Here is a 14,331-nt window from a genome sequence, read left to right on the forward strand (position 1 = left end):
TAACTCGACTACCATCTACCTGCTTAATCAAACGGACGGTGGATAATATAACAGTGAAAAAATATTTCTCTTTAATCATCGGACATGTTATTGTCATTATTCATCTCGTTTTGGTTTTGCAACCGAAATATAACAGAAAGATTGATTTGATAAATTAGTTTAATCGATAATATATCTGGCTATTAAAAGTGATTGTTTAAACGTGAAAAATGTCGAAATAATAGGGACTCAGCAGAACAGAGAACATTAATTTATTCACTCACGCCGATTTTCAGCGCATTCAGAGCTCGCAGCGGTTTAATTAAAGTTTGCTTGAAGAAATTCATTTTTTCTTCGCTGATGCTTATTCTGTTTGCTGGATTGATATCTAAAAGTTTTGGATTTTTCACAATGATGGCTTTAAGGTAACTCTCCTTGATTGCGTCTCCAATATATACGTTGGTGTTTGTTCTTCTGTCCAAATATGATCCATCGTCAGCGTTTATAAGGCCAGCCCTTACGGCTTCAGAGAATGTATATTTTTGGTTGTTAAGCATGTCCACGACTGCGCTAACCGCATACGTCTTTGTCTCTTTTACTGGTTCACTGTTTTATACGCAAATTTTCTTTAATAATTATTTTTTTTAATCAAGTGACAAAGTTTTAAAAATTGTATTAAGGTATATGGTTCATTTAAAAAACAACGACTAACGCGGTTGCACTGCCATTTCCATTTATAGGTTGAAATTCAACAATGAGCAAACCACTATCGAGCGCATCAGCCAATGAGATAACGCTCCCACTGACCAAATCTTTGTACTGGCTGTTTTTTTGATCAAGTATGCCACATTTTGTTGCCTCTTCTACCGACAACTTCTGATCATTTCTCGTATCTATCACTCCTTTCAGTTTGTAAGGTCTAGATTCTTTAATAACTGTGATAGTTATTAAACCGATATCCTTAACTTTTTCAGCAGATTTTTTTATGTCCACCTTTTCAACCTTTTTTAAAGAAAAAAAAGTGATGTTACAACTTTTTATTGATTGACAATATTCACACGACTAAGTGGCTAACTTTGATCTTTCCTTCACTCATGGCTACGGGAATAGGAAGAGAACTTCTCTTTTTGGTGTCGTAATATTTACCCTCCGTTTGGTTGATGATACCTTTTTCTATCGCATCGTCTAACGATATCTCTTCTTCTGATTTTGTATCCATCACACCTTCAACAATTTAACTTGTATTACTAATCTTGTACAATAAAAAAATCTGATTAACTTAGTTGGCAAATAAGAAGTTACACATGATATAAAATAATTTACCCGTGATGATGAATGTCTGGTTTTCTTCCTGCTCACTGGTGTACAGTTGAGATGCTTCAGCAGTTTCCTTGGCTCTTTCCACTTGAATTTCTTCATCTACTGGTTCATTGAACTCATCCTCATCAAACTCAAGAGCTAGCTGCCATTTTCTAAATAATTGCGATTTCATAATTATAACGCTAATTGACTTATAGACAAAAAGCATAAATATTAAATATTATTCATTCATTCAATTAAATAAAATTAACCTGGTCCATTCTTCAAAATCACAATATTGATATTGATGCCAGTTAGAAACAGTTAATAGACATTCGGGATGTTTCATTGTTTCATTCAACACTTTGAATATCTCCCAATTTTTCCAAAATTCCTGTTTTAAAAAAATAAGTAATTACTAATAGCTAATCAACAAGTTTTTTCATTTTGTCAGTTTAAGGAGTTTTAATATTTTTTGGCAAATTACGTTACGCCTTTCCACACTGTTGCGGTTGTATAAGAACACCGAACCAGGAACACGAACCAGGAGAAGAAAAGAATAGTATTCGTTTGGATAGACAGGACACGGGTTTCGTTCCTACCGGAGACTCATCAGCAGCCCGAATACCTTTCAGATTAGTATCGCAGTTTTCCTTTTATATAGCTCCCACGAATCACTTCATTAGCTTGTGGTGTTTTATTTATTATTGAAGATTGTTAGTTTCTGCCGTTAGGATTTTCATTTCGACAACACTGTTCAACATCGATTTAACGTTGGACAAGTTCACTACGCTACACTACACTATACTTATTTAACGGCCAAAAGTGTCAGCTACTACCCGTGTAAGGATCAACGAGATAAGAAACTTGTTATGATGGGCAGCAAGTCTGTATTTGAACTTAGTGCGTCCGGTAATCGAATCTACTGCACACGCTGTAGATTGCACCGACTGATTAATTAACTATCAAATAAATGTTCATGGATAAAATGTGAAAATTCTCTCGCAGTGCAGCTTGGGTCAGGGCAGCGTGCAGTTCTTACGCATTCAGCATTCAGTGACACGAATAGCTGAATCAGTTATATTCATCAAAATTATGGTTTTGAATCTAAGTTGCATTTTGATTGGAATCAAGTTGGCTAGATAGATTCACTATCCAAAAAGTAGCAGAGAAAGAATTTTTGGATCTTTTGCACAAAATAGGTTCCTGAAGACATTTGACATAGCTCTGCGTATAAAATTTATTTTTGTAATTATTAATAAAGCACTGAATTATTTAAAAAATAATCATTTAAAATTAAAAATAATGCCACCAAGAGATATTTAAAAAAAAATATTACTTACTCTGTATTTAGCCAGCAGGTCTTCCAACTGTACAGTTTGAATGACTAGTAGTGAACCTTTTTCAGCAGCTGTTTATTAAAAATTAAAATTTCTCTTGTTATCTGCTCAGGCAATTAAATTTATGGATTATTTTTAGGCACGCGAATTCTCGTTATTTGAACAAGCTAACAGAGAAGCGCTAAAAATAATTTGGTAAACATCTAAACAATTGAAACCCGTTGAAAAATGAAATTTAAAAATAAAATTAACGAATGGTAAAACCTCCAAACCAGAACTACTTACAAATGCTTTCATCGCCGCGTTGAATGAGAATTTTTTTTAAATGTTCCATCCTGCTCTCGAGTGCTACGTACAACTTGTAAGACTTCCAATATCTGCTGAAAGTTTCTTCAATCGATTTCAGAAGATGTAATATTTCATTTTTTTCTTTCTTTGACAGATTTTTCAACATTTTCTCCTTTGATGATAAAATATCAGAAAGATTGCGTTACCAAATTTTTGTGTCTATTTTATGTTACGAATTTATGATAAAACTTATCCGATGTTCATAACTTTTCAGCTATTTTTTAAACAAAAGTGAATAATGACATGACATAGGCCTATATTTCTATAGTGTAGCATAACATCAAAAACTCATATTTATTCGAACGGAATTTCCTTGGTACATTCAAACACTCCAGAAATATACATTCAAACTAATGCTAATTTTGAGGCAAATATTTGTCATTCAGATAAAATATATAATAAAACATTATTATATGTATAAGCACGCACTCGCGCACAAACAAACAAACAAACAAGCATACACACACAAACATAAATACATACATACATACATACATACATACATACATACATACATACATACATACATACATACATACATACATACATACATACATACATACATACATACATACATACATACATACATACATACATACATACATACATACATACATACATACATACATACATACATACATACATACATACATACATACATACATACTACATACATACATACATACATACATACATACATACATACATACATACATACATACATACATACATACATACATACATACATACATACATACATACATACATACATACATACATACATACATACATACATAAATACATACATACATACATACATACATACATACATACATACATACATACATACAACGTTCAACTTTCGCACAGGCCGGTTGGTTTCCATCTTTCATTTTTAAAATTATTAAAATTCTCTTAATTTCCTAATTTTTTTTCCTTTTTTTTTGTTCAAAATTAATTTTAATATAATAGAATAATAGATAACAGAGTCTTTGCAATTTTCAGCTATTTTCTACGCTTTTCCTTATCTCCTAATATCATTTTTCTCCATGTTTGTCATTACTAAACTTTAAATTCTAAAAATTAACAAAAATATATTGTAAAAAAAACGTTAACTCTTTCGTAATTCATCTTCAATCTTTCTTTATATAATAATAAAAAATAAACAAAAATAATAAAAAAAAAAATCTCTATTATTCTGGCGTCATTTTCTTAAATTTTCTTAAATTTTCCTCAATGGTTTACGTTCACAGTACATTCATTGTTTGTGCACTTTTGCGGGTCTTGTTTTGAATGGTGTCGTGTCGCTTTTCTACCTGTTGTTTATTAAACTCAGATTTCATTTTCACGTTGGTGCGTTTCATTGTTGAGAATTTTTTCGGTTAATATTTCCTTAGTATTCATTGTAGTTTTCACTACTTATTTCCATAATGGTCCTTGTTTCTCTCCATAGCTTGTTCACAGCGCTCAGTTCACCAAAGCTAACCCCCAAATAAAAAAAAAATTAAATATATACATACATACATATAAATAATTAATATAATAAAAATAAAATAAAAAAAAAGAAGGGAAGGAAAAAAAAATAAAATCCGTTTTTTTTATACCACATTTTATCCCATTTTGCTTGTCGCTTTCATTTAGTGGTATCAATCCTCTATACCATATTCCCATTTTGTTATTTTTTTATCAAGCGGTATTTGTCTTTTATACCACAACCCCACCGGGTTCGCTCTTTCCATCAAGTGGTATTTTCACACCACATTCCCACTTTGTTTTTTGCCCCAACCAAGGGGTATCCGAAATAATTAATATATAAATAAAATAATAATACATATAAATAAATAATATAATAAAAATAAAAAAAAAGGAAAAGAAAAGGGAAGGAAAAAAAAAATAAATAAAATTTTTGTACCACGCTTTTTATACCACATTTCCATTTGGTTTGTTGCCTTCATCAGGTGGTATTGTTGCCTTCATCAAGTGGTATTTGTCTCTTATACCACAATCCCATCTGGTTCGCTCTTGCCATCAAGTGGTATCCGTTGTTGTACCACATTCCCGTTTTTAAATCACATTCCCATTTTGTTTGGTCAAGTGGTATCGGTCCTCTACACCACACTTACACCTGGCTTGTCCCTTTTATCAAGTGGCACACGTTTTTCTACACACGTTTTTCTACACCACAATTCCATTTTGCTTGTTTTGAACGAAAACAAACCATTTTTTGTTTTCGTTTCCTCTAGGTTGTTTGATTTTAACTTGGTTTTAACTAAGCCAATATTTGAATTGGCTTGACTTGTTAACCTTGGTTGAACCATTCCGTTCAGGCGCTCCATCCTGCATTATGTCTCTTAGTCAAGCAACTGGCTCAGGTCTTACCCGTTGTCATGTTTGCAATATGCATTTTCGTACCCGCCCAGATGGGGCACTTATGCGTCATGGGGGAAAAGTTAAAGGTTCTGAGTGTCCCGGCTCTCTCGCCCTCTCGCCAGGCCTCCGGTGGTGCTAAAACGTATATCTTTGGAAAATGCTGGTAATCTTTCTATCAAGAAAAATCATGTTGTGCTTGCCCCAAAATGCGACATAGCGGATGAATTTTTTTTTTCTAGATCTGCCAATTTTTGTTTGCATGATCATCTTCCCAAGCAGTGCAGACCCAAATTTAGTCAGTTGTTGGCCAAGGTTTTGAAAGAAATTATCGAAAAACCTCTATCGCCTCCAAGTTGGTATAAGCTGTTGTTTCTGCCCTCAATGGTTTTGAGGAGGAGTCCTCGAGGGGGTAAACGTCACAACCCAACAGGTGTTATTACCCAGAGATTCGATGCATTCGGCGGTTGTTCGGTGGAAAGGATGGTGGAATCCTTGGAGCCTGTTGTTAAGTACAGCAAAAAAGTTTCAGCCGAAGCTAAAATGATTTTATCAGTTAGATCCAAGATTGAAAAAGGAAACATTCGAAACGCGCTACAGCTATTGTCTTCAACAGATACAGTTGCACCGGTACCGGTTCCCTAAGGGAGAAACATCCAAACGCTCCCTCAAACAGAAAGGAATGTCTACCCAAAGAGGCTTCAAGCTTAACGGTTAATTCACAACAGGTGCTGCACTGTTTAAAGTCTTTTCCTAAGGGAACTTCTGGCGGCAGAGATGGTCTCACGCCTGCACATCTAAGAGACGTTACGTCTTCAAAAGCAGATTCTTCTGATCTAGTGAATTTGATTGCCTCATTTGTCAACCTGATTCTAAGCGGGAACTGTCCGCCAGAGGTGGCTCCTATTTTGTTTGGTGGAAGACTGGTTGCTCTGTTAAAAAAAGATGAGGGTATCAGGCCAATTGTAGTTGGTTGTGTTTGGAGGCGTTTGGCTGCGAAATGTGCCATGCACATCATTAAAGACAGAGTTGTCCCCCTGCTTTAACCTCAGCAGTTGGGCGTTGGTGTTAGCGGTGGCGCAGAGGGAGCGATTCACGCCGCTAGACGTTTTGTTGATAACATGGATGATGATGAATGTTTTTTGAAACTGGATTTTTCCAATGCGTTTAACTTACTAAGGCGGGATCACTTGCTGCTCACTGTGAAGTCGGTTGTGCCAGAATTGTACAACTTTTGTTTGTCGGCTTATGATAAGCCATCCATTCTGTCTTTTAGTGGCACAAAAATTTTGTCAGAGGAAGGAGTTCAGCAAGGTGACCCACTGGGTCCATTGCTCTTCTCTCTTGCAATCAACCCTCTGTTGAAGTCTTTGGAATCCAAATTCATTGTCGCCTACTTGGATGACATTTCACTTGGTGGAAAGATTGAAAATGTGCTGAGGGATTTGAATTCAATTGTGGGTCATGAGACTGATTTGGGTTTGAAATTAAACTTTAAAAAATGTGAATTCTTCACAAATCATCCAAACTTAATAGAAAATTCTTTCAAAATTAAACAGTTTCCTAAAAATGACATCGACTTTTTAGGCTCTTTCCTATTCCTTGCAATAAACGTAATATTTTCTGGGGTGAAAAATTGGAAAAATTTAAATTTATTATGTCTAGACTGAAGGTAGTTTCGAAGCATGATGCCTTGACCTTGCTGTTGCACGCGATGTACTTGCCTCGTTTGACTTTTTTTTTAAGAACGTTGCCCAGCCTCGATAATTTGATGCTTCAATGTTTTGATCAAACTCTCTGTGACGGCTTCCAATCAATTTTCAACGTTTCCCTTGACCAGAAAGGTTGGTTACAGGCAACCCTGCCCATCGCGGTTGGTGGCTTAGGTTTAGGTACCGTGGTGGATTTAGCACCTTTTGCCTTCTTGCCTTCTGCTGCTGCCACGGTTCCTCTCCAAAATTTGTTGTTGCCCAGGGATAAAATATATTCCGACAATTTCAGAACCCAAGTTTTTGAAGGGTTCCGGACCGTCCACGGAGCGGGGATTTGTATCGAAACCCGTTCTCAAAAGGAGTGGAACGCTCCATTTATCAGCAGCTCAGTTGCTAAGCTGCTGGATTTGAACCAATCAAATTTTGATAAAGCCAGGATAATGGCTGTAAAAAGTGAGTTGGGATCATCTTTGTTGAAGGCGGTCCCAAATTCCGCCTGTGGTACCAGGCTGGACGACTCTTGTGTTCGTGTCAGTTTGGGACTGAGACTCGGTTTACCCATTTTAACCGAGTATGTTTGTTTATGTGGGGCCAATGTTGAACCCCTGGGCTACCATGGTCTTTCGTGTCGATTGGGCCCTGGTAGACAGGCTCGACACTCGGCCATGAACGACTTTTTGGTCAGGTGCTTTCAAAGGGTAAACATACCCACAATTAAAGAACCCACGGGTCTTATGGAGGAAGGTAGCCTCAGGCCCGATGAATATACTATTTCACCATGGGCGCAGGGACGTTCCCTTGCTTGGGATGTTACGTTCCCTCACACCATGGCTGAAAGGTACATTAATCTTACCTCACAGGAGGCGGGTGCCGCTGCCTTAAGAGCCGCAGACTTTAAAAATTCAAAATATGCTGCTCTTGCAGAAAGCAAAATTTTTCAGCCAGTCTGCATTGAGACCTTTGGTCCAACCGATGCTCAGACTCAGAGTTTTCTGAATGAACTCTGTAGCAGGATTGTAGAAGTATCGGGTGAACCATTAGATAAGAGTTATGTACAGCAATCCTTTTCTATTTTACTTTAAAAATATAATTCTTTCTGTATTTTGGATGGAGCGTTAAAATACCTGTCTGTGCGAAGCCTTTAACATAGATTAAAGCTGAACCCGGATATGATTATTACTTCCCTATAGTTCTAATCAATTATGGGTTCATACATACATACATGCATGCATGTATGTATGTATGAACATACATACAAATGTATGTATTAACATACATTTGTGTTCAATAACAGAATAATATGAGTTAGTGCTTTCCGGTATCTTAAATGTAAAGATATAATTTGCTCTTCCATTAGTTAAAAAAATTCTCGGCATTTGCCAAATATTTTAATATGTAATCATGTTTCGTAAAAGTTCACACCACACTGACTAACGATTATATGATATTTTTGCTATTTAAATAAATTTAATCACTTTATAATGATAATCGTACTCATAAGATGAAGGATAAGAAAAATTTGTGTCAATTTAGAAAACCTATTAAAAATGAATGATACAATACGTTTGGATAAACAATTAATTACATTAACAAAATTTTTGAAGTTTTCTAAGAACATGTAGGTTGAAAATTAAGCCAAAGTACAACCATTATGCTAAACGATAAATAATAATTGGCTTGAATACTTCAAATCAACGTGAATAGGTAACATTGATTGACTTTAATGTCTGCTAGGTTATAAATCGTCAGCAGACAACCTGCGTCGTTAACTTTGATCAACGCTGTTAAGTTTTACAATGTAATTAACGATTTATTTTGACGCTACCATCATTTGCTTTTGTTCTATGCTTTGCTATGTTTAGAATTAATGATTGACATTAAAACTATAAGTATAAAAACTGTCATTAATAAATTTTTTGAACTGCAATTAAAAATAGCCCATAAATCCTGAATTGCATGCAGCACAATTTTTATAAATGGAAATGTTTATGAATGATTCTCATTTCAAAATCTTGAGTGAAATTAAAAAATTTATATTCACCAAACCAACTGAAACATAAATGATATTGACATGAGACATTACTCAGAACATTGTTCAACTTGTTGGACGTAATTCAATATCAACACCTTATATGGCAATTTTAAATAGCAATTTGATATGATATGGTGAGTCTAACATTATGAGTGATGTACAACCATTAAACTGTTACGAATTATAACTATAATTAAAATTAATTTTAAAGTTTTAGATAATTATTCTGTTTTCAAATGCTACCTTATATTTTTAAGATGGAAAACTATGAAGTGTCAGCAACAATAAAATGTACATGTATCATATAAAATTGTAGACAAAAACAAAAATAAACTGCTTCAATGTAAAAAAAAATTTTAGTTAAAATTTGGAACAATTGTTACAACCTCAGAGGGTGTCCACTCGCGGATAACTTGCAGGAGGAACCAGATGATTGTCCTTCCGTACTTCTTCACCATCACTGTCCATATGCCCAAAAATTCCAACGTCAACCTAAGTATTGAAATTTGTATGCAGTGTTTGCTTCAAATGGTGACAATTAAAGCGATATGGAAATGTGTTTTTGGTAGAAAGGAGTGTAACTTGAAAACAATAAACTAAATTACGGATACTCATCAACATATCAATAGATAATAAGTAGATGATAGAGATTTTTATCATAATTACGAATACGCCGAACATAAATCAATTAAAAAAGCAGATGAAGAATAACGATATGAAGTGTTTGATGTTGTGCTGTGCTAGCGAACTTGAGAGCGGCATCAACGGCTTCAGGATCGGGACCAGGTATGGTTAATATAACAGACGGAATCACAAACTCTTCGTTTCTTACGTTCCTCACCTTCGACGGGTTTATGATGAGCAAGAGTTCAAGTCTTCAATCAGATAATAAATTAGAAAGCAATAATAAACAAACTACCTCCCAAGTTTCAATTCTACTATTGTCCTGCACAATCACCTCTTCTCCTTCTTCGATTTTCACCTGGAGTTATTTATATTAATATTATTAAGCTATTCATTTCTCTGAACCTTTGAAGCCATTAAAAATTGAAACAGAAATCACTGTAAAAATAATTGTAACATTTTCAGCTAAACACTTTAACACGTTTTTTTTGTGTCACTATTGACTGAAATTTTCTGAAGGAGTTAGTTAAACGTCTAAGAATAAAAAAATTATACAAGAGCTTTGCCTGAAATTATTTCTAATTAGATACGTGTTTAAAAGTATCAATATTTATTATTCAAGCGGCTTAACTTGATCCCATAGAAAAAAGCTGCAAAGGAATATTAACACACCATACATACAATTTTTTGAAATTTTATTCTCTACGAGTTTTAACAAGCCACAAAATTTTTTAAGACAAGCAAATTGATAGATTGCTAAACAGATGATTTATTTTTCACACTGTTCTCATGATCAGCTGTCACTTATGTAAAAAAATACTTGAAACGTAAAATTATCGATAAGGTGTACAAAATGGGAATGCTTACATTTTTAGTTTGGTACTTGGCTAGTGACACAGCCATTCGAGGTTGGGTGATTTTGTGAGTTCTCAAATGAACTGGCACCAACTGCTTGCTTTGTAAGAGAATTTGGTGAAGTCTGGAGTTCCAACTCAAGAATATAGTAAGTGCTGTCTGTATACAAATGTTTGAGAAAAAGCATTATTAATGACGTTTTTAAATATGAATAACCTTCAATAAAATTAACAATGCTTTAAAAACTATTTCTAAATATGAACTCGATATAAAAAAAAAACCTAAACTGAGGTTAATGAGTTTTAGAATAATTACTCTTTAATAGTTTCAATGATTGTGTATCATAGTAAAATGATGAGATAGTATAATTTGGAATGAGGCGGTGGTGAGATGAGTATAAGTAAAATACTTCACGATTTAATTACTTTAATTTCCAGAAGCAACTTGTTGACGGTAGCTCCTTGCAGGTTTTTTTTCATTTCTGCCACGTTCAACAAATTGTTGGCCTTCTCGAGATCTACTGGCAACCACTGCCTCAGCTCTTTTATTGTATGGTAATACTGCCATAACGAAACGAGGAAAGATTGTTTGTGACGAATGTCGTACATTTAAAAAAAATTTTACATAAAGTTTGTGAGCGATGCAAAAAATATTACCCAATATTAAACAATTTTGTCAAAACATGTTCAAGGTAGGTTTAATTTTTTCTAGTTTTACCTGGTGGTAATTGGATGAATGATTGAGGTGAGTTTCAGAGCACTTCATCAACTTAGTCAGCCATGACCAATTATTTTTCACCGACAGAATGCAGTTCTATTTATAAAATGTTGAATTAGTATAACATTCGTAATGATTCAAACTGAAATATTCGCATCTTGGTCACCTGAAATACGTTAGCTGATTTATCTTTCGGTGATTCAGCTTCAATGTCAGACTGAGATGATATTTTCAAATCTTCGCAAAGACAAACCGACTTATTGGCCATTTCGTTAGCTAAACTCTAATAATAAATATTATTTTAATTTTGGAAAAATCGTGTAAAATAAAATTAAATTCAAAAAAAAAGAAAGTTATTTCCAAAGATGTCTTTAAAGTTATTTATATATTTGTGTAACAAACACTTACTGAAAAAAGGCCTTCTAAAGATAATAAATCAGATGAGTTTTCAAGACATTTCTGTTGTTCGTTCGCTAGATCCTAGATAAGATAGAAAATTTCATTAGTTCAAAGTTTAAAAAATATGAAGCAAAATAGAGACTAACAATCAAAGATTCATACGCCTTCATGACTTCATCATCATTTGAAAATTCCTGAATGTTTTTTGTTAGTCGTTGTTAAATTCAATTTAATTGATTCGTAAGACGTCAATAAAAAAAGATTTAGCATTATTTTTTTAAAATAAGTCATATTTGAATAGTCAAGTAAATAGGTGGTTTCAAACAATTTCAAAATGATAATTAAATTAACAATCATCGCAAAAAGCATGGTAGGGCAACCTTCTTAATTTCAGATCCGTATTCTTTCATTTTCGAAAGAGAGTACTGGTACTCTAGCAATCTTTCTCTAGCAGATGTTAAGTTCGTACCAAAGTTTTCAGAATCAATTTCTAGCTGTATATAAATTTTTGTATTGTTATCATTAGATCAATAAGCTTCGCGTCGAGCCGATGTTTGACAATGTTTCGTTCTTTCTCTAATGTCAAATCTGCTTTTTTATTTAATATTCTGAATAAAGATAAATATATGAGTGAAAACGATTACACTAGGGCGACCAGACGAGTCGTCACAGATTTATTTGTCAAACAGCGCATCAACATTGTTTTTTTGATTCATCCTTCGGACGATGTACCGATCTCGTGATAGGCAATTCTTTTTTATTTCACCACCAATCACCACTCCATCTCACAATTATATTTATTTGAAATCTATCAACCAGTCCATCCTCATAATCTGTTTGACCGAAGTCATATAACAACAACCGAACGAATCACAAAGCGCATTATACACATTTCCTTAAGACTTTTGAAATGTATCGACCAAACTAACAAATACGTTTATTTCGCAACAATTCAAACATATTAAATATTAATGTAAAATTTTTAATTTATTTTGAAAAATGTTACCACTATAAACGCTGAAATATTTGAGAAAAAAAAGTTCAACATTACATTTGAAACATGTGCTAATATTTTGAAAAATGTTAGCACTACAAACATTGAAATATTTGAGAAAAAAGTTGAACATTACAGAAAAATTTCATGAAACAAACAATTTAAAATTATTATCGACGTTTGAATGGTTTGATGAAACGTCAGATACAAAATTGCAAACGAGCAGACACATGCAGCGTAATCGTGCGACATACAGTTATTTGAATAGGCTGTCATTGTTGCTTTAAATCATGGCGTCAACGATCTTAATCTTTTAAATACTTCGATCAAAATTTCTCATTTAAAATTTTCAAACGCAACTACTGACTGGGCTGACGAGAACGTGTCATAAACAAACAGCACCGCGTGGTATTCTAATCAGATACTATCGCCAACCAGAACAGACAAACTTCTATAATGTCTTAACTTAAACGCCAGCTGTACAAATCTGACTCATAAATCGCTCGCTGTTATGTCATCACTATTAATCCAGATAATTCTATCTCATTTTTTAGTGAACATTTGTTTTTCTCAAACACATAAGTGTTTGTTATATAAGTTTATAGAAAATTAATTATAATATTGAAATATTATAAAACTTTAAAAAATGATCGTTGTGTATTTAATATTTGCACAAGAAACAAAATACAACGACTAACAACTGGCAAAAAACAACAACCAACAGTAACCAACAAACTACACACAACATTCAACATACGTCAACCAACAAACAACACACAACATTCAACACACATCAACTAACATGTTTATCTGATATCCACGCAAGATGTCTACTTCGGTTACTCATGTTTCAACTTCTTCTTCCAGCACTACTACTCAAATCTTCGTGAAAAAAAATTTTAAAGGTAAATTGTAATGAATAATTTGTGAATGAATGCTGACGTTAATAAAATATAAATCTATTGATAATGGTACACTAAATGTTGAGTTAACAATTCGATGAATTGTGACAAATTATATATATATATATATATATATATATATATATATATATATATATATATATATATGTATAGAGCATTGTATGAATTCTACGGAATTGTTGGCATTAATGATTAATCAATTTAAAGTTTGTCTTATACTCATATATTTATACTTATATGTTTAAACAAATTATTAATTTTGATATTCTTGTTCACTTTATATAAAAATAAGTCACAATAAAATGAAAACATGAACCAACCGGAATGATAGAATAAAATTTTATTTTCCATGAAACACTACACCAACGATTTATCTGGTCGCATATTTCTTACATACACACATATGACATTACAAGCATGCATACATACATACATACACTATACATACATACAAAAAACGTACACACATACATACCTACGTACATACATACATGCTTACATAGTATACACACTATACAAACATACATACATATATATATATATAAATATATATATGTATATATATATATATATATATATATACAATGTTAATGTTTGTTTAACTTACATTCATATAGTGATAGTTAAACAAATTTATTTTATTAGGTGTGCGCATTTGTGCGTGCGCTCGCTTATTTTATGTCCGTGTGAAGTGATCTAAGTTTAACCTAAGCCTAATTTACGTTTTATTCACCGACAGTGA

The 14,331-nt window shown here is 33.3% G+C and overlaps 1 protein-coding gene across 1 annotated transcript; it reads right to left on the reverse strand.

Moving 5' to 3' along the window:
* Positions 1 to 251: 251 nt before the first annotated feature.
* HELRODRAFT_73191 (hypothetical protein) lies at positions 252 to 11,366 on the reverse strand (the record flags this gene model as incomplete). The annotated part of the gene is made up of 13 exons (XM_009013668.1): positions 252 to 569; positions 688 to 981; positions 1,055 to 1,203; positions 1,303 to 1,451; positions 1,551 to 1,672; positions 2,622 to 2,689; positions 2,904 to 3,078; positions 9,464 to 9,569; positions 9,827 to 9,918; positions 9,994 to 10,059; positions 10,569 to 10,715; positions 10,982 to 11,116; positions 11,274 to 11,366. Coding segments are annotated over 13 exons (1,914 nt in total), but the record flags the coding sequence as incomplete, so codon positions are not given.
* Positions 11,367 to 14,331: the final 2,965 nt, after the last annotated feature.

The sequence above is a fragment of the Helobdella robusta genome (assembly GCF_000326865.2).
Source record: "Helobdella robusta unplaced genomic scaffold HELROscaffold_12, whole genome shotgun sequence".
Lineage (NCBI taxonomy): Eukaryota > Metazoa > Annelida > Clitellata > Rhynchobdellida > Glossiphoniidae > Helobdella > Helobdella robusta.